Source organism: Periplaneta americana, chromosome 3 (genome assembly GCF_040183065.1).
Source record: "Periplaneta americana isolate PAMFEO1 chromosome 3, P.americana_PAMFEO1_priV1, whole genome shotgun sequence".
In the NCBI taxonomy this organism is placed as follows: Eukaryota; Metazoa; Arthropoda; class Insecta; order Blattodea; family Blattidae; genus Periplaneta; species Periplaneta americana.
In genome coordinates, this window is record NC_091119.1 from 96,411,409 (window position 1) to 96,432,864 (window position 21,456).

The 21,456-nt window shown below is 34.7% G+C and overlaps 1 protein-coding gene across 10 annotated transcripts in view; it reads left to right on the forward strand.

The window, feature by feature from the left end:
* The window catches only part of RhoGEF2 (Rho guanine nucleotide exchange factor 2), a 453,695-nt gene that overhangs the window by 192,693 nt on the left and 239,546 nt on the right, over positions 1-21,456 (forward strand). For all 10 annotated transcript variants that reach the window (XM_069821024.1, XM_069821026.1, XM_069821030.1 and 7 more), the window contains 3 exons: positions 7,469-7,662; positions 13,329-13,512; positions 18,549-18,660. In XM_069821024.1, the coding sequence (XP_069677125.1) occupies positions 7,469-7,662; positions 13,329-13,512; positions 18,549-18,660 (490 nt within the window). The remainder of the gene's footprint in view (positions 1-7,468; positions 7,663-13,328; positions 13,513-18,548; positions 18,661-21,456) is intronic.

Here is a 21,456-nt window from a genome sequence, read left to right on the forward strand (position 1 = left end):
CGTGTAGTTACATCGACAATGGACCTTCATGACTAGATCGACACTCCGCACAGAAAGGAATGCTTTCATGTCATTTCAATAGCTCAGATGGTAAGACTTCTGCGTGTTGTGTAGAAGAGTGCGAGTTCGATTCTTAGTCTACACAACGATTTTTTTTTGTCTAAATAACGTTGAAATAGCTAAGTAACGTTGAAATAGAGATTTACAAAGTCCTGAGATTAAGTGTTAATGATCACAAACAATACAAAATTACAAGTTATAATATTATAAACGTTAATCTAATGAATGCATTTACACACACATATACAATGTAAATGCATATATATTAAAAACTAACAATTAAAATGAAATTAAAAAATATATGTAATAATAGACAAACTTTTACAAAGGTTTAGAGTCCTTAGGCTAAGTCATTTGTTGAGTAATTATTACAATATTTTATTAATAGCTTTCCCATATGTGTAAGAAATGCACTCGCACAAAACAATTTTTGTTAAAAGTATGGCTTTGGATTATTTCATTCTCACCCCTTCAGTTAATTTTAACTATTTTATCTACGTGTTTGCAACAGTGTTTAATTTAATGTGCATTCAATTTTATTCATGTTATGATTGAATGAAAAAGCACTGTTGCAGTTATTGACTAATTACATATATTAATACTAATTATTAAATGCATCTGTTAAGTAACCAATTGCAGTATCTTTTGCAAAATCTTTAATGTTTAAGTTGTCAATAATATTTCTGTACCATATACTATAATACGTTAAAAGAATTTGCAATAGATTTGGGATCCTCTACTTTATAATCATTGGTTTTAATGAAAAAATATTTTCTTTCTTAGGATATATACAAGTTCAAATTTAATAATATTCCGAATAGGTTTAATTGTATTATCTGAATTTTGTACTTTTCTATTCAAATATATTCTGTTTCCCTCTTTCATAATTTTTGATAAATTACACTGTACTTCTTGCAGTATTTAAGAACATGAGGATCATTACATTGCAACACATTACATATAGATTCTTCTTTTTAATACATGAGATTTTGAAGTCCCTGCATTATCTACATGTTTTTACTTTTGAATTTTTTCACAACATTGAGTGGAGAACATCCACTGAAGTGATTATGAAATTAAGTGAAAAATTCACTATATTTACTCTTAATATCAGTAGTACCAGTATCATATATGTTTTTCCAAGATTCATTTTGTAGACATAAATGTGAATAATGACTAGATACAGCATTTACGATCCTTTCTTAGTTTTTAAATTAATATTTTGAAATTGTTCAGTAACACTGGAAACACTTAGGATTTGTTTATCATGTTCAGACAAACCATTGATTATACTGTAGGTTCTGTTGAATAGGAATTCAGTCTAATTCTGTGTACAAACATTTATCAATGGCTGTGCTACTTCACCTTGTATGCTGTGGGAAAATGAGTCTACGACTAAGGTTTCCAGTTTCAAGGAGTGAATTTAATTTACTTTTACGGAAAAGTTCCGAGAGATAATCTATGTTTATGTCACTACAGATCACAAATTCCATATGAGATTTCTAAAGTCTTTTCTTTACAAATTCAATGTTGGCTATAAATAGTAATAAATAATCTAAGAAATATGAATGATTGTAGTTAGAAGTCTGATTTACATTATAAAAAGCAAGAAGTTACATTCCTCCGCAAGATTCGAACTTTCGATGATGGTTTTGTCGTGCAACGCACAACCACGGACCTATTCAATGCTAATGTTAATAACTACAATTTAGCTGTAGCAATGTGGTGTCATAACTTGGGGTTTGTTTACATAATGTAATTAGATTTAATTTGATTATTTTCGCAACAATTGGACTTCCTGTTATTTAGTTATTTAATTTAGGGTTGGTTTATTAACTCTTACTATGCAAGATGCCTGTTATTTCAATAATTCTATATCACGTTAAATAGTCATTGTCTAAACTAAAGTATTATTGTCATCCCTCATTTCTCATCATAATGGCGAACCGACGTGACATGAGACAGCGAGTTATAGCTCTAGTTGAGGCTGGATATGGGGCTAGATCTGCTGGCCGTTTGGTCGGTGTTCCTGGAAGTACAGCCGCGAGGTGGGTTCATCGTGACCAAAATTTAGGGAAGGTCGAAAATCGCCCTATTCCTGGGCGTTCGCGGATTTCTTCATTGGAAGAGGATGCTCTCTTATTCGAGACAGTTCGACAGGACCCCTTTCTGACTGCTAACGAAATAAGAGCAGCATCTAACTTTCCCGGCTCTTCACAGACTGATCAGCAGGTTGAGGAACCGCTGTATTAGGAGCCGGAGGGCTGCGCAAATGGAAATATTGGGGGAAGCACAAGCTGTCGACCATCTTGCCTTCACTACCAATCGAGTGGATTTCGATTGGAGAAATGTAATTTTCTCCGACGAAACAACCATCTCGAGTGATTACGAAGGTCCTGTCCGTGTCTATCATGAGGATGGTCTCCGACACGACCAGCGCTATGTGCACCGACGTGAAAGATCGGGGCGCTTTAGCATATTGTGTTAGGGGTGGATGTCTTAAGATGGACCTGGCATTATAGAACGCATCGATGGCTGGTTTAATGAGGGAACTTACGAGCACATTCTGGAAAATGTCCCTCCGCCCAAGAACGTTTTCCCGAAGGAACATTGCTGTTCCAGCAGGATAACCATCCCGTGCACTATGCTTCAAGCATTCAAAGATGGTTTCAAAGGAGACCCGAGATCGAAATCATTAATTGGCCTCCGAAGTTACCTGATTTGAATGTCATCGAAAATTTATGGGCGGAATTGCAAAAGAGAAGGATAGCCACCTATGCCCACCGACGCCCTCGAAATCGAGACGAATTGTGGGATCAAGTTGTTGACACCTGGGAAGATCTCGCTGGGGATCAGAACTTATTCCACAATCTCGTGACATCCATGCCGGATCGACTTAGAGCTGTAATAGAAGCTGATGGCATGTGGACAAGATTTTAAGTTAACAGGTCTCTTTTTGTTTCTTATGATTTTTGTTTGAGGAAGAATACTTTTAACTTCCAAGTAAGATTTATTTTTTTTTTGACGAGGTTCAGCCCACTTGTAAGACCCAGAAATTGGGCATAAATTATTCCATATTTTTCGACAAATTAGACAGTCGAGGAACTCTGAACAAATTAATTACACCTCAATAAAAAAAAGTTTTACCCAGTATCGAACACGAGACGTTTCGGTTATATAGTGGAACCGACACGCTACTATATGAGCTAACGAGACAAGACAGTGACAGCAGCAGTCCAGAATGTAGATCCCTTAGCAGGCATTTGCCATTCGGTACAGTGAAGCAATGATATTTTGTGACTTGAGCTATGTTGTGAAATCCTGGCCTTAAATGGCAGTCTTCTTGGTGATCCTTATTCTGGTCCTTGTCCTTGTTGTGGTCCTTGTAACAATTCTTGTACTATTTGTCATGTTATGTATCGTTACGTCGATATCGAGTGAACTGCGCTGTAGAACTTTAACTTCCGACGACCAAGAATCGTCTCATTCTTTTTCAGGGTAACTGTAAGTGAAGCATTATATGGGACACAATTTATTTATTGAGATTCTTTACAATGAAGTTTTTCCTAAACTAAGACATGCACGGCACTCTGCCACAATTGTTCAAGCCTTGCTCAGTACACTCATTTCACCATTTTCTCGGCACAGGATACATAAACAGTCTTTATGGGTAGCACTACACTTTGCGAGGTAGCTCGTGTGCACTAGAGTCTTTGCTGCTGCTGTGATGCAGCATTGAATTCAGATTCTACAGATAATAATGTCAGGGTACACACCAAGCAAAGAGCTACAGCAGCCACAAAAGCCATTCATGACATCAGAGAACTAACCAAGCTATCTCTCAAAACAGCGATGATCATCTTCCACACCAAGATAGTCCCCATACTTACATATGGACTAGATCTAACGTGGGACAAACTGTGCACGAAAGACCTCCATACCCTAGAGAACGTCAAGGCTCGCTTCTTGAAGACTGCACTAGGAGTATCAAAACACACTCTATCCAGGCTGGTGTACGTGCTCGCCCACGAGACCTTCTTGATAGAAGAACTCAGAACAAAACTCGATCTGCCCTCCACTTCCAACTGGAAGAAAGCACTAGACGAGAGGATAAGGAAGAGGGAAGACATCTGGGAGGATTTCTACACAATGGAGGCCATGATAAACCGGACCTGAACAAACACGAACCAGAAGCTCCGCCACTTCGTGACATTGCTGGCGGTTCATGGATACCACCACAAGATATGCAGAATTCAGTGTTTCCACGAACCGGACGACAACTGTGTGTGTGTCCTATGTAACAAGACATGTGATAGATACCATATCCTAGTCTGTGGGAATCGGCAGCTATCAGTCATTAACTTTGTTCAATCCAAGTGACTTTCATTTATGCACAATTTGTGCGCTTTATTATTATTATTATTATTATTATTATTATTATTATTATTATTATTATTATTATTATTATTATTATAATGTCATGTGAAAAAATATGCAGGGCCTTTCATTTAAACTGAGGGGGTTGGGGTGATTTCCGCTTAAATCGGAAATGGATATTTTACTAAAAATCCACGGTTTTATGTATTTTGTTCCCAAATTTCATAAATGTGTATATATATATATATATATATATATATATATATATATATATATATATATATATATATATATATATATATATTAATGAGTGAAGAAGGTATCTGGGGTCTACCAGAATTCCGTTACATCCACTATTTTAATTTCTACTGATGTTCTCATAACAAACATTTTCAATAATAGTTGTTTTATAATTCCTGAAATGTGTTTACTATTGGAAAGTTACACATTAATTTTGTGGATAATATTAAGGTATCCATTTCTCGACTCTGGTTAATATGTATGCTTAAAAGATGAGATTAAATTGCATTAAATAGAAGATCATAGTCATCAATGAATTTTGCACTAGTACTGAAAAAAATAAATGTTTATTCATACAGTTTTAGTAAGAAGCAATAGTAGTGCTGTATTTAGTGCTTTGATAAGTTATTTCTATACTTTTGCTCCTGTTAAACGTATGCCATGTTACTGACTGAAACATTCCACTCTAGAAGTACGAGTATTATGTCGAAGTTATCTTGTGAAAGTGAATCTGCATTGTACTAAGAATGATGATGATATTATTATTATTATTATTATTATTATTATTATTATTATTATTATTATTATTATTATTATTATTATTATTATTATTATTATTTCATCATCATTATTGCTATCACCATTATCATTGAAGGAATTATGATATGCTGACTGAAGAAACTGGAGTACCCAGCGAAAATTTATCCCCAATATTCTAATTGGACTTGCCTAGATTTGAACTCAAATCTGTTTTTTTTTTTTGGAAACTGATGCTAGAGTGATTTGGTTATTTGAACTGCTGTCATAGATTGGTCCACTCACTTCAAGAAAATTGGCAACTGATGAACTGCACCAGTTGTTATAAGGTATATTGGTTTTTCAGTATAATATAATAATGAAACAAAATTTCATGAATGATGATAGTGAAGTAAAGATAGTGTTCATTATTTTTTAATTTTATGATTTCCAAGGTTTCAAATAAGTACTTTAGTATGATTCTTGGCATCTCTCAGTGCAGTCCCTACCCAGAGATCTGATTGAGGAACTATTTTACCTCCGGAGAATTTTACACTGAGGGATTCCCTGTATCATAAGCAGTGAAAAATATACTGGGACTATGTTGGTGTTAATGCAGCTTCTGTGGGTACCACTTTGTTACTTGTTAGCTTAAACAACAAGTTTAAGCTCCCTCATCACGACAGGATGAGTACCCACGAGGGAGTATTGCTGTTCATTCTTCTATACTGTCCATCTATAAACCACAAAAGAAGTAAATTAAATTCATCAGTACCAGTTGCAGAAGATACAGCCCTGCAGTATATATTGACTACACCCCAACTCTGGCTACTAGCAACAGGCATCTATAATGAACACCGATCAAAATACCCCTCATTTCTCGTGAAAAACAACTGAATAGACTACAGTGGACTATAGTGGACTTTATGTTGTCAGCAAACAGCTGGATAAATTAAGAAGATTGATGACTTCCAATGTTAGGTTAAGTAACTAGACTTAGGATATTGAAGGTCTTTGTCTGATATTCTGTGTCAGCTAAGTTCCTCAAACTCCGTTTATGCAATATAATACACATGTGTGTGCATGCCATTTCCCTCTCCGGGAGAATGACAGGACTTTACTCAGTATGTGGATAGGTTGATATTCAGCATTAAGAATGTTATTCCCCGAGACTGATGTGCTAAATTGTCAGAACGAGGTTAACAATCGTGAATCTCCCCTTCCCATCCTATCTTTCACATAGCTAGGCTTCCAGACACCTCCTTCCTCCAATTCTGAAGAGATTGATGTAGCTGGACTTAGATTCTGCTTATCGATCAAAATATGATTTGGTTTATTTGGATAAAAATTGTAATGCTTGAAAAGTTTGGCTTGCTTGACATTCAACATTAAGGATAATGATATCAGATACATGTGCTCAGTCATCAGAATGAGGGTAAAAAGGTAACAATCATGCCTAACCCAATCTCTCACATAGCCAACCTTACAAACACCTCTCTCTCCTATCTCAATTCCGGGTAATCTGATGGGATTGGATTTGTTTATCATGGTCTGCTTAGCATTAAGGACGATGCCACCAATAACCAATGCATTCACTTGTAAGTACGAGGGTAGCAGTTATGCCCACCCCAATCTTTCTTATAATCATAAATCTCTAACCATTCCCAAACTTAATTACAGATAAGTTACCTGTGATATTAATATTAATGTTTTCTTTCTATGAAGAACCAAATTTATTAGAGCTGATATAAATGAGCTGATTGATTTGGTACCCATTCTATTACTGTTGACTGGCTTTGCTCCTTCCCTTTTCCCCCTAAACATCTACTATTACGTCCACTTTTCGGTTTTTCTTTCCCATAAATGGAATGGTGTAAACAGAGTGAGACGAGTGGATTTCAAATATAGAGCTCAAATTGATGTTAAGATATGGCCCAGAAACTCTAGCGAGTATGCAGAATCACGTAGCTTATTTAGTTTCCCTTCTTTCTTCATTGATTGATTCATTAGTTTGTTCACTTCCAGATTTGGTGACCTTCAAGATATTGTTTTGAAACTTGTTTATTAAAAAAAGAACTGCCATGCTAAGGAATGAATTTGTTTCTTACAACATTACAAGAATAGGGAATATCTGAATTTCATTAATGGACAGGCTGTATTTAAAGGTATCAGTGTTATTGACTGTTTAGATAGGAAGCGAGCATGCATTTAATTTGCTACTAGTGCATACTGCTGAGGTGTTAGCTGTGTTTCAGACTATGTCCTTGTTTTGCAGATATTTTTCAAAGCTCGGTTAAAGGCAAAGGAAGAACTGAATGAACAACTCGCAGACTTTCAGCAAAAGAGAACAGCAGGACTGGGAACTATTTTCGGACCCCCAGAAGCTCAGTTGGATGAAAGCATTCACGACAAGAATAAAGAAATGAAGATAGTGGAGTCCATTCTCATGCCCAAGATGGAGTCATACTTGTAAGTATCCTACTGCCATGCCTCACTACACAGACACTACGTGAATCATGTGTTATGAATTCATTTATCCTATGAAGATTGTTCTTAAGTAATGCTGAGTTCTTGGCAATAAAGCACTTAACTCTCATATTATGAAAGTAAATGCTGTTATTTTTCATTATGCATTTTACTCATTTCATTTTGGAAGTTCTGTAATTTAACATCATGACCACATTTTAACTTATTCCTTCTGTTCACAAATCATAAGCATTGCTACCTTAAGTATCGTATTAAAGTTTAAAGAAATCACCATACAAATGGTTCTCTGTGTGCATGACCTTTATGTTATGTGAAATGAGAAATACTCCACCATACCTCTCATGAACTGAGAAATACCGCAGTATACCTGTTATGAACTGGATTTGGGAGGGAAGGGACACTTATGTCCTTGAAATAGTCACTCTGGACTACTTGAAACAACTTTCTCCTTTACGCTTATGTTTTTTTTTAACACTGTTTCAGAAATATCTGAACTATTTTATCCTGCACAATCTCTTTAAGTGGAAGGAAAGAATGGAGAAGAGAACAGTTTGTGCTGTTTTAGAATAAATCACTATTCTAAATTTTTATGTCAAAGAGTTTCAAATATAGTGCACTACTTTCATTTTAAGTGAAATTTCTGGCATTTCATATTCATATATGCTGCTTATTTTGGCCCATTAGTAATGAATGTAAACAAATGTGTTTAATTTTTTATGAAGGAAAAGGCACTGATAAATATCACTTCAGATTTCCCCTGTCCACCAATTTCAGGAATGCTAATAAGTATTTCTCCGAAAATCTCGAAATCGATTATTTACAGTAGAGTGCCTTGTATCTAACTAAGGGACAAAGCCAGTACCGAATTTGTCAGTTAACTGGAAAACTGTTTTATAGATTAAAGACATAATTGGTACATTTGTACAGAGATACCTCCATCTTGCAAGTGCTTTTCCCAAATCTACCTAGATTGCATAACTGATTTTCTCAAAAAGGGGTTGAGGTCGTGAATTAACTGTTCCATCATTTGTCGAGCAGGCAAGAAAGTATGTATTATTCACATAGTAGTCTATTTGTGCACTCGAAAGAGGGACATAACATCAGCATTTTGTGATATCGTCAACTCACTGTATATACTGCACAGCTTTACAGAAAATTTCAGGGTTGGATTCCACACACGTAGAGGATAAAAAAAGTTATATAAACATGGATCTGGAAATTGACAATTATTGAGATATCAATCAAGTATTTTATGTTAGTACGTTACTAGCTCCAGTTTAGTCTTATCAATTTTTTAAGCCCATATCAGTTTGGCTTTAGACCATCATGTGGCACAACTGAAGCTCTATTATATTTTGCTCAAGAAATTTATAAAGGTTTCACAGAAAAGAAGACCACATTAGCTGTAATGATAGACTTTGAAGCCGCTTTTGATAATACTCCACACAGATCCATTTTATTACAATCTGTGAAACTTGGTATCAAAGGCAGAATGCTAAGATTTATAAATTCGTTTCTTAATGAACGAACAATTCAAACCTCAGTAAATAATCATTTATCTTTATACAAAAAAATTACAGGTGGTATACCTCAAGGTTCTGTTTTAAGCCCAAATTTATTTAATATAATGTTACGTGACTTACCTGATGTTGTTCTACCTGAGGTAAAAATAAGTATCTATGCAGATGATGTTACAATATGGGCTACAAACAAAGATCCGAACGAATCATTAAGAGTTACACAAACAGCTGTAAATAATATCAGTAATTGGGCATCCAAATGGAGTCTATCTATCTCACAATCAAAAACTGAATATACTATCTTCGCAAGAAGATATAGCCTATAAAACTATAAACCTCACATTTATTTGAATAATCAAGAAATTCAGTACAATCCAACTCCTAAGATCCTAGGATTAATTTTTGATGAAAAACTTTTATGAAAAACGCATTTAACCAATGTTGCTTCGCAGTGTCTACCACGATTAAATCTCTTGAAGATCATAGCTAATAGGAAATGGGGATCAAATATCACGACAATGCGTCTGTTTTATAATGCTTATATACGATAAAAATTGACCTATGGATGTGAAATATGGGGAGGAGCATCAGCAACTCATCTAAAAAAATTTCTGTTATTCAAAACTCAGCCTTAAGATTATGCCCTAGAAATTGAATGTAATATTCAACCAATCAGACACTATATATTACAAAAGGATCGTCGACCTGGCTGGCGAGTTGGTATAGTGCTGGCCTTCTATGCCCAAGGTTGTAACATACATAAGGAAGGAAAAAATCTAAGCTTAAAAAACGGAGTTAAACAGAACTGCAGTGTTAAGCAAATAAATTTTCAGATGCTCAAATATCAATAACAGTATAACAGTAATAGTAATAATAATAATAGTAGTAGTAGTAGTAATAATAATAATAATAATAATAATAATAATAATAATAATAATAATAATAAAATACAAAATACATATTTAACCAATATTCATAGTTTAATAGTAAACATTTGATTAGGAACAAATAAAATAAATTGACTTCTTAAATTCTATTTTTATTATAAAACCTGAAATATTGTTCTATTAATTCTCACAAACAACTATCAATGTTTATTCACTTTCCAATAATTGTGTGCTTACTGCTTGAAATCTGACATTTTCTATTGTCCACTAATATTTTTATGTTAGCTGAGATGCTATTTGCCAAACAAATTCGAAGGTTGTTTTTCAGATTGATACCAGAAAATCTTTCTCTATTCTTGTTTTTCATCTGTTTCAACACAGAAAACCCCTGCTCGCAAACATAAGTGCTACCAAACATAGAAATAAGTTCAGCACCATTCTTATGTAACTGCTGAAATTGTTTTTTATCAAGATCTTTGTAGAATTGCACCATATCAATAGCATTTGTTTTCAGTATTTCACAAAGGCGACAATGTCATTTAAGTTCAATGAGGTCCAACTGTACAGTTTTGATATCTACTGAGAGTGAAGTTTCGAATATAGCTAATTCAGTGTCAAGGCTGCCTAAGTTTGCTAAATTCGTGAAGGAGATCAGGTAATACTGTAATATAGTATTCTCCAGTGAAAATAGTTTAAATATGTTGCATTCATCTTCGTCACTTTCCAATTTCATACGCTTTACCAGATCAGCACGTTCCTCACCTTCTATATTTTTGTAATCATTTTGATGCTTTTTCTCGTAATGATGCTTCACATTGAGTCTTTTCAGTGACAGGAACTGTTTACAAAATTCGACACTGTACATTATTCTTCACTTTTGTGAACAAAAACACGTTCTCCCAGCTTGGGTCAAAGAAGGAACTAAAACTTGAGCTCGATTCTTTCAGTGCTCCTGCTGTAGATGCAGCTATGCTTTGAACTTTATTATGTCTGTGGAAACACTGAAGGATGCAAGAAGTTATAGTGGAGTGCTTTGCTCCGTTTAGTCTCTGTCTGACAATGCTGATCTAGATGATTATTTTTTTGTTTAGCTTGTGCAGTGATTGTAGTGATTGATAATACAACAATCTAGTGGTGGTAGATCCAGGTGCCTCATTAAAAAATGTAGGTCGCTACTTCAATTTGTAATTTACTTACTGACTTTCGCTTGTATTTTAATTTTTATTTTCCTTATTCAAAAATACCATTGTTTTGAAATTTTCGGATACAAAGGATTTCACTGTACTGCAGTATTCTCATTTTAAATTAAATTTCTGAGATTTCTTTCATATTTATACATACATACATGCACACGCATGCATGCATGCATACATACATACATACATACATACATACATACATACATAAAGTGTTCTGCCCAAGGGCAGGTCTTTCACTGCAAACCAGCATTCTCCAATCTTTCCTATTTTATGCCTTCATTTTAGTCTCTGCATATGATCCACATATCTTAATTTCATGTATCATTTGATGTCTTCTTCTGCCCCGAACTCTTCTTCTGTTCACCATTCCTTCCAGTGTATCCTTCAGTCAGTGACCTAACCAATTCCTTCCTTTTTCTCTTTCTGATCAGTTTCAGCATCATTCTTTCTTCAGCCACTCTTTTCAACACAGCTTCGATTCTTATTCTGTCTGTCCATTTCACACGCTCCATTCTTCTCCATATTCACATTTCAAATTCTTCTATTCGCTTCTCTTCACTTTGTTGTAATGTCCATGTTTCTGCCCCATGTAATGCCACACTCCACACAAAGCATTTCACTAGTCTCTTTCTTTGTTCATATGTATATATGCTGCTTATTTTCACCCATTAGTAATAAATGTGAAGAAAATGTGTTTAACTTTTACAAGAAAAAGACATTGATAAATATCATTTCAGATTTCTCCCATCCATCATACTGATGAGTCTCTCAAAATCTCGAAATCGATTATTTGTAACATTACAATATTTGTTATATTTCCTACAGTAAGCGAGTAAAAGGAAAATTAGACGAATTACCGAATGCAGTAGTAGTGTGTGTAAAATTAGGTAATGGAAAATTTTAATTAAGTGTGATATTTCAAACTGCAGGATACTTTCGTAAAATTTTGTATAAATATTTTTATTGTATTTTAGAAGAAACTGTTTTTATGAACAGGAAGGTAATGGAATGTTAACATGAAGCTTTTTTCATGTAAGTAAAAGTATATGCAAGTACTGGTACTGTACATATTGATTGCGAAAATATTTTTTTAGAATCTGTTAGTTATTTTCGTAGTAGTTATAAAATTGCAGACAACTGATATAACAACGAATTACTTATTCTTAGTTTACGCTTATTTGTATTTTGTATTGATGATATCTTGTATGCATGAAATAATTTGGTTTTCGTTGGAGGGAGAGAAGTTCATATTTATGAAACATTAATATTGATAAAGTTCAAGTGTGGTTAAGACTGATCACTTATTTCGCATGTGTATTGTCAATATTGAATACATATTTTATTGACCTAATTTTGAATCAAATTGGCAAAGTCAAGGAACTTATTCCTGAGATCATGATATTCATCCTTTATTGAGTTCAGTATAAATCTGTATTTCTGTTGCAACACAACAGACTTGCGCAGGGTGTATAGACCAGAACAACACTAAATTATGGTATGTCATTGGAAGATAATAGAAGTATGTTAGAGGAAGGGAGCGGGAGAACAGTGGTAATTAGAGCTTTAAAGCTGTGCTCAATGGTTCTAAAATTTTATAAAATGCTATAGAAACATCTGAAAATGAAAATCTTTACGTTATTTTGTTACAAAAACGTGTAGGTCTAATGTAAAATATGCGAGTAGCATAGAATGACTAATGTATTATTTTAAATCTTAAGCTATGTATTTCACATTTGAAATTGAAATTGAGGTACATCTAAGTCAAAAATGATACACGAATGTGTCTAATTTGTTATGTGAATGTGTTATTCTTTTCTTGTATATTAAGACAAAAAGCATATTCCTGATGTTTAATTTGGTGAGAATGAGAAGATGCTAATTCTTTATTATGAAGTAAATTATTTTTTATTTTCATCTGTATAACTGAATAACTGGAGTTTAGTCTTAGTTGTCACTTTCATCTCACATCTCTCTGAGATCGAAAAGCATGTAGCAAATTAACTTGTATTAAATTGTAATATAAGCATATTGTGTACTTTCAGGGAAGACATAGAGAGAGAGAATGTAGATGTCCGGCGCTTCACTACTGCTGCTGCTCTTGGTACAGTGATGGGTAAAGTGTTTGGTCTACGCAGTCCACATTCCAGTGCCTTGCTCGACCGATGCCCTACTTTTGTTTCCAAAGACAAATCCTTAAAAGCAAAAATCATTGGTAAATCCAGAAAGGTGTGTGTGTGTTGGTATAATAACCTATGTGATTGGCATTTGAGATGCTTTACAGAATATTTTGAATTGGTTTTTCGTGTGGTTATAGTTCCATGAATCTTATTTGTAATGTGACACTGCCTACTGCATTTGTAAGATCAGGCACGATTCTCCTTCATGTGGTTGGATGTTGCCATATTCTCAGAGTCCAACCAGTTCACTAATTGGACAGAGTTACGCAATAATAGACCAACCGACAATTTGAAAGAAAAAAAAAAAAAAAAAAGAGATATTTGCACATATCTGTTGATGGCAGGCTAATTTAACTCTGAAAAAATCAAGAATGCGATATCTGAATTTTGCTGCTATTTATAAGCAAAAATTCGTATGTTGCGTAAAATTCATTTATTTATTTTGCTTTGAAGTATTAATTCAACTACTGGTCTCTTATTAAAAATTTGTTATTCTTTTTTGGTATTATTTGTGCTTTTTTTTTTTTTTTTTTAATAGTATGAATGTTATAATACTTCTTGCATAAAATGTTTTATAAAAAAACATTTATTTCAATGGCCTATATCTCGAAACAGGTTTTTTGGCACTTGGTCTCTTATTGCGTAAGTCCGTCCAATTCATTATCATTACTAAACATTGCAGAATCGTCAGTTTTTATTAGAGCTTGTTTTGTATTGTAAATCTTAGAGTATGATTTTATCACAATGTAACGGAAGAGTCGAAAAACTATTGATTCACAACTCAAAGAGTTTATTGTTGTTATCAGAGAATATTTCGAAAAGGAATGTGAAAATAGCAGTATTTTATTACCTGTCAGTCTTATCGTGTAAACAAATGCACGATTTCTCAATAATTGTAGAAAAGTTCGGATAGTCAATATTTTCGTCCTAATATTTTACACAATAAAAGTTAAAAATAGTGAGTGTTACAAGGGTGACACAATATATACTATCATTATGTTTCATGCGCTTTGCAACATCACTGTCTTCTACTAAAAACCAAAATTGTGGCATCGAAAGGAAAAGAACATTTAGAGAAGTGAAGAATGCATTAACAATATTATAATTTAACGGGTAAAACATTTATTTACATTTCAAATTGTCTTTCATTGGAGAGAAAGATGTGGCAACAAAAAAAAAAATATAAAAATTTGTTGAAAGTTACAGGTGCAATTAACCTAATTTTCAAACTATCCAAAGTACAGACACACATTGAACTAAAATATGTTAAGTCCTCACACAACAAGTTCTGACTTATGGTATTGGGGCATAGATGACAAAGAAGTGGATGAAAGTTAGTTGACAGTTGAAGAGATGAAATTTATGAGACGAATTGCACACTGTTAGACCACTACAGAAATGAAAACATCTTGAAAGAGTTGAAAATGGAAACTGTACTTCAGTATGTACAAAATACAAGAGATATAAAATGGGTGGTTTAAAAATTGTCCCAGGTCCGTTTGATGGTAGCTACGAATATGCAACTTCTTCCTAAATGTAACCATCTCTGGGAGAATGATATACTCTCTTAGTTGATGCTGAAAATGACCTCCTTTCTGTATGCACATCTGTACCTTTCCATGTTTCTGGTAGTTCGCTGCAGTATGTTCTGATCAGTGCCATTGATTTGGGTGGTGATGTTGGTCTTTAACTAGTCATTCCGTGGTCGATTTCGATTATCAGTCAATTAGTCCACTGCAAAACTGTCCATCATTAACGTCCAGTGTCAGAAATGTCCAATCATTAAATGTCCAATATAACAAAATGTCCACAGTCATTAAATGGCCATTACCTTAAATGTCCCGAGTTATATATATGGTATTATGAATTACACCTCTTTCTTTCCTGACATGTCTAAATAAAACAATTCTGCATCCGCAGTGTAATTTATACGAGCTATTTTGAACGATTTTGTTAGGATTTTAACATTGGAAATTCTGATGTTATCTTAACAAATTGTTAAAGTTAACAACTGTTCATGAAAATGTTTTTGCTAAATTGATTGTTAAATTAGTATAACACAGTTCGTTAAGTTTTAACATTTATTGTTGAAACCAGCCCTAAGTGTTCTAAATTTTCTCAGACCTTGAGAAAGACTTCTATTGCTTGAACCAGTTGTATCTTAACATTTAACGAGTGAATCGTGGCTTGAAACTTCAAAATTCTTGCAGCAGTAGAAATAGAATCATTAATATTTCAATCTACAAAATGGTAATTTCCTCTCCCTCTCCTTTCCAATGCCACCAGGTTGTCTTTAGACATTATTAGTCTTCTCTCCTGATAGTTGCACATTGCTTACTCATTTTTGAGGTTGGGGCACCTGAAACCTGAAAGAGTTGTGTTGTCCTGATGTTATGATAATTAAAGTGTAAATTTTACAGATAAAAGATCATTTTTGCTGTGTTAATAATGGATATAGGCTATGTTTAATAATAGTTTACAGTGATCATAGTATGTTTGCTAGATTTGATAATGTGTAACATTTGTGACCGGTGCAACTTCATTGATAACCATTGCCAGTGAGCTAATGTGTCAGCGTACCAGAACTGCTTTGTACTATAAGTAGACTGAAACAAGGTTTCGTACTAAAATTGTAAGTGAATTAGTCAATAGAATATGTTGATACAAGACTGCTAGATAGTGGTGGGGTATGATTTGAAGATCTGTGATTTTGTTGCTGTAAGGCTGTGACAGGTTTGTCACTGGTTCTGACTGTGACTACAGTTCCAAAATCACAGTACTGAGACATCGCCATCTCTGCCCAATATGTGACTCACAGAGATGGTGACAGATATATGTATGTGTGACAGTTCCAAAATCCAGACAATAGCAAGTCAGAAGATTAACTTGAAGGACAATATAACTGGGATCTAATTAATTTTCGCCCCCACTCAAAAGGTTAATGTCGGCAAATCTTTGATACCGAAGCTATGTGCTCGCTATATTCTTGCACGAACGACTCAGTTATTGGTAAATATTCTTGGGCGATATACACATCATGATAACAGAACTCAGGGTGTGTTTTGTTTTCAGAATACTCATCATGCTAATCACTATTGTTGATACAAGATTAGGGTTCCCAGATGTCCTGTAAAATATGGGATCATACTGTATTTTGCTAATGTGTCCCGTTGATCCAAGAAAAGTCTTCGGGACAGCTTTGCATCCCGTATTTTACAGTTCTGAACTGAGAAAGAAAAATACTGAATGGAAACTCTCAAATTTGAAGAGAGTAGTGGAGTTCATTATGTGTATTCCTGGAACAAATGCATGTGTCGAAAGATTATTTTTTTGCATGAACACTCTATGGACTGATGAGAAAAATAAATTGTTTGTAAAAACAGTAAAATCAATGCTTGTTGTAAAATCGTTCTTCATTGAGGATTGTGTTGCTTTTTATGACAATATTCTTAAAAATAGAAACTGTTGAGTGGAATTCATTCTTCAGAGAAATTTTGCAAGACCAAGGTGGATTGATTTATAAGAATATTGTCACGTGAGTAGTGTATTTTGTAGCTATTTCTGTAATAACTAGTAAAAATAATTTGAAGGCAACTTACATAAAGAAGCTTAAACTTAATGCAAATATGCTCCCCAACAATTTTGTTTACTTATCCCTGGTTAGTTATTACTCGACTGAGGCCAGTGGATCCTGCAGTCCGGAGCACCACTTGTACTTCTCCTGCATTTGTATTACATTACACCTGCGTCTCCACTCATCTCGGTCGAGTTATAGTAAAGTGTTTGTGCAGTAAACTTTACTTTTTTTTTTTTTTTTTTTTCAATATATCTGGGAACCCTATACAAGACATGACACCATTATAGTTCAAATGTCCAATTAATACCCAGGTGGAAGGCTTTTTGTTGGATATATCTTGTTTTGGATGCATAAACAGTAGTCTGTAGTCATAGCGATTTAACCAAAGAATATATATTTGTAATATTTTGTATATGTTAGCACTGCAAATAGGTAAGAAATTTTGGTACGGATTCTACATTTAAGCCTTGGTCACTATACATTGTATGGGTACATTGTATGAGATTTGCAATACGACAGCATTACAATGTGGTATGGATAGACCGTCTTAAACTTGACTATCATATGGAAAAGTGTGTCATGACCACGTGACATGTACAGTTGTAAAAATGCTGAAGCAGAATGCTTGCATACCTTCACAATCGCTCATATACTAAGGAAAGTAGGAATGAATGTATAGAGTCTGGGTTAAACAATGACTATTGAATTGATATGAATTACCACATAGCAGTCATAGAAATGAAATATGAATGACGAGTCTAGGTTAATACAAAATTATTTCAGAATGGACGATTAATATTTTGAACTTCTCTGAATAATACAAATTTTCTGAACCTACAGTGTTGCTGACCATCTATGATTCTTCTACTCTTTTTTACCTCCTTTCACAGAGTGGCCAGGGTTAATGTATTTTTTTCCATTATATCTAAATTACCCTCTTTTTTTTAATTTTCTGTAAACTTCTAATAGTTTTGCACAGGATCCTTGCCTCTTCAGCTTTTCAGAATGTTTTTATAGTCATCAGATGTTACGTTCTGCAGGCAGGGGATATTTCTATATTCCTGTATCAGTTCTATCTCGTATTTTTTTTTGGTCATAATTATGAGAGTTTTACGTTTCATTAGTGTAGAACTTAACAGAACAGAGCTTAGCAGACTATTTTGCAAGGTAAAAGTTGTAATAATTACATTATTTTTTTATCCTCTTGTTATACTGGAGTTTGAATTTTCTTTCATGTTACAAAAGCTCTTGTTTGACGACAATCTCACCATAATTTTCCATTTTGAATGGCTCTCTTAAGACTGTCTGTATGACTTGTCTAGCTTACTTTCAACAGTTAGCTGTTGAGACGTGTACAGCCATCATATTGCAAGTTACATAATATAAAGTGACCACCTTTGAATTCTGTATAAGACACGAAAAAAAAAATCTTTTGTTCTGTATTTTTAATTTCGGGAAGTAGACGTGGGAAGTTAAGCTGTAATATGTTTAAAAATTGTTTGTTGCAGGTGACAGTACGTGGCCACCACTTTGTTGCTCACCAGTATTATACAGTCACGTACTGCAATCACTGTCAGTTGATAATATGGGGGATAGGCCCTCAGGGATATCAATGTTCAGGTGCGTTGTGATCTCTTGAATGGCATTGTAGGAGTGTGATTCATATTTGGAGCTTTTACGAGGCGTGTTCTTAAAGTAAGTTCCGTTTTCAATTATAGCCGTCGCATTGCTGCAATTGTTATTTTGCGCATGCGTGTTTTCTTCTTCAGTCCTCAGGCAAGCTGTGCACACAGTTTCAGAGCTTCAGTCCGTGTGTTTGGTTAGTTGTGATCAGTTGAAATGTTTAAAGTGATTGAGCACCCCGCTGACTGTGAAATGCGGTCTGTTATCCGTTTCTTGAGTGCGAGAAACATCAAACCAGCTGACATTCATCATCAACTTTGTGAAGTGTATGGTGATGTTGCCATTAGTGATGGAATGGTCAGGAGATGGGTTAGGAAGTTCAACGAGGGCCGCATCTCTGTGCATGACGAGCAGCGTACTGGTCGGCCATCTTTGATCAATGACGATTTGGTGCGTGCTGTCGATGAAAAAATTCATGAGGACAGGAGGTTCACAATTTCTTCGCTTTCCTTGAATTTTCCACAAATGTCGCGGAGTGTTCTCTACAAAATTGTGACAGATCGATTACGATATCGAAAATTGTGCTCACGATGGATATCCAAGATGCTCACCGAGGAACACAAAACAAAACGAGCTTCCAGTGCATTGAGCTTTCTCACATATTACAGTGAGCAAGACGATGATGAGTTTCTTGACCATATCGTGACAGGTGACGAGACTTGGGTGTCTTACATGACACCTGAATCGAAGCAGCAGTCCATGGAATGGAGGCACACTGCATCGCCAAGGAAAAAGAAATTCAAACAAACCATGTCAACACGCAAGATCATGTGCATTGTTTTTTGGGACAGAAAAGGAGTGCTACTCATCGAATTCTTGCCTCGGGGTGAAACCATTAATAGAGAAACCCATTATCAGACCTTGAAGAAGCCCCGTCGCACAGTTCAGAACAAGAGACGTGGGATGCTGACCAACGGAGTTGTGTTGCTTCATGACAATGCTCGGCCACACACAGTTCGTGACACCCAAAATCTCATCTCGAAATTGGCTGGGAACAAATTGACCATCCCCCCTATAGCCCGGATTTGGCTTCGAGTGACTTTCATCTCTTCCTGCACTTCAAGAAGTTCCTCGGTGGTCAACGTTTTGATGGCGACGATGGAGTGAAAACAGCAGTGTGGGAGTGGTTCGCATCGCAGGCAGGTGAATTCTACAATGAGGGGATAGAAAGACTCGTGCAACGACTTGATAAATGCCTCAATAATGGTGGAGATTATGTTGAGAAGTAATTGAAGTGTGGGGAATATAATGCAACAAAAATGGTTTGTAAATATCTTCCAGTTTACTTACTACACCCGTTTGGAACTTACTTTAAGAACACGCCTCGTACTTTGTACTTAATTAATCCTTAAGTCTTCATGACTGTGTGTTACTGATACTTCTGGTTCCACTTTGTTAATTCCAGAGTTTTGGGATTCTGCAGTGAATTGTTTAGCATATACCAGATCATAACCATAATTGCTTTCACTTCTGTAATATTGAAATATGACTAAGATAACTCTAAATCCCATGAAAGACACTTCATTTAGGTGCCATAGATATTCAAGTTTCAGTAAACCAAGGAAATGCATAGTAACTCTGTATTTACATATTATATCTCCCAAAGGAGAGGGGAAGAAGTTATTCTTTATTTTGTGATCCATCATATTGAAATAGACAGTGCATTGTTAAAACACTCTGATATATGTTTACCATGCTGATTAATGAAATTTAGGCTTTTCTCTGAAGAATTTCCTAGACATAATGAATGAGAGATTCTGAAAGGAGCCTTTACAATATATTAAAACACTTCTCAGCTTCCTGCTTGTAATAACGAAATAAAGAATCTTGCTGCAGTAATATTGAAATGCCCCATCTATGTTATGTCCATAGTAAATAACCATTGCAATTAAGTTATGTTTTCAAAAACTAATTGGGTTTAAGCAATTCGTCTCAAATATTAAGTATTGAGACTGAAGTTCATAATGTAGTAGCACATATGTATGCACACATATATCTCAAAACGTACTGTACTTTCTTGTTGTTGGTTCGAGAGTGAACACACAGAATTATAATATGCTTTGAGCATTTGCGGAATTTTTGAGTTTAACATATTTCTTATATTCACTAAATTCAGTTTAATTGTAATATATTACAGTAGAACTCACTTTATCCAAAGCAATGAGGGCGAAAGTGGTTTTGGATAAGCAATTTTTCGGATAAACCGTAAATTCCAGCAATTCCAATTACCTGTGAAGGGAAAAAAATTGTGATTAAAAATTTCTCTATTGTTATCCAGGTACTCCTAATATTTATTAATTACTCTACATCTTACAAGATTTACTTAAAGTAATCAAATATTTTAGTCTGAGTTTTATTTTTGCAATGTTTCTTTGCTGCTGTGCCTCGTCATCACTTCATTAGTAAAACATCTGCTGATGGTGCCTTCTCACTTTCCTCCAAAAAACGTAAACCATTCTGTATTGGAGGATTTTACCATTTTTTTTTCTCTTCACAGCCTCAAGTTTATTTAAACTGTAATCACTACACCTTTTCTTTTATTCGACATTTCAATAAAAAAAAAATGTACTGTACACTATAATGTTGCATACTACTGGAATATACTACCGTATTTGCTCGCGTAATTTGCGCACTTTTTAATTAACTTTGGCCACTGAAAAATTGGGGTGCGTAAAATATGCGGATTTTTCAAATAAGAGGTCCTGTTCTGAGTTCTGAGCTGCACGATTGCCG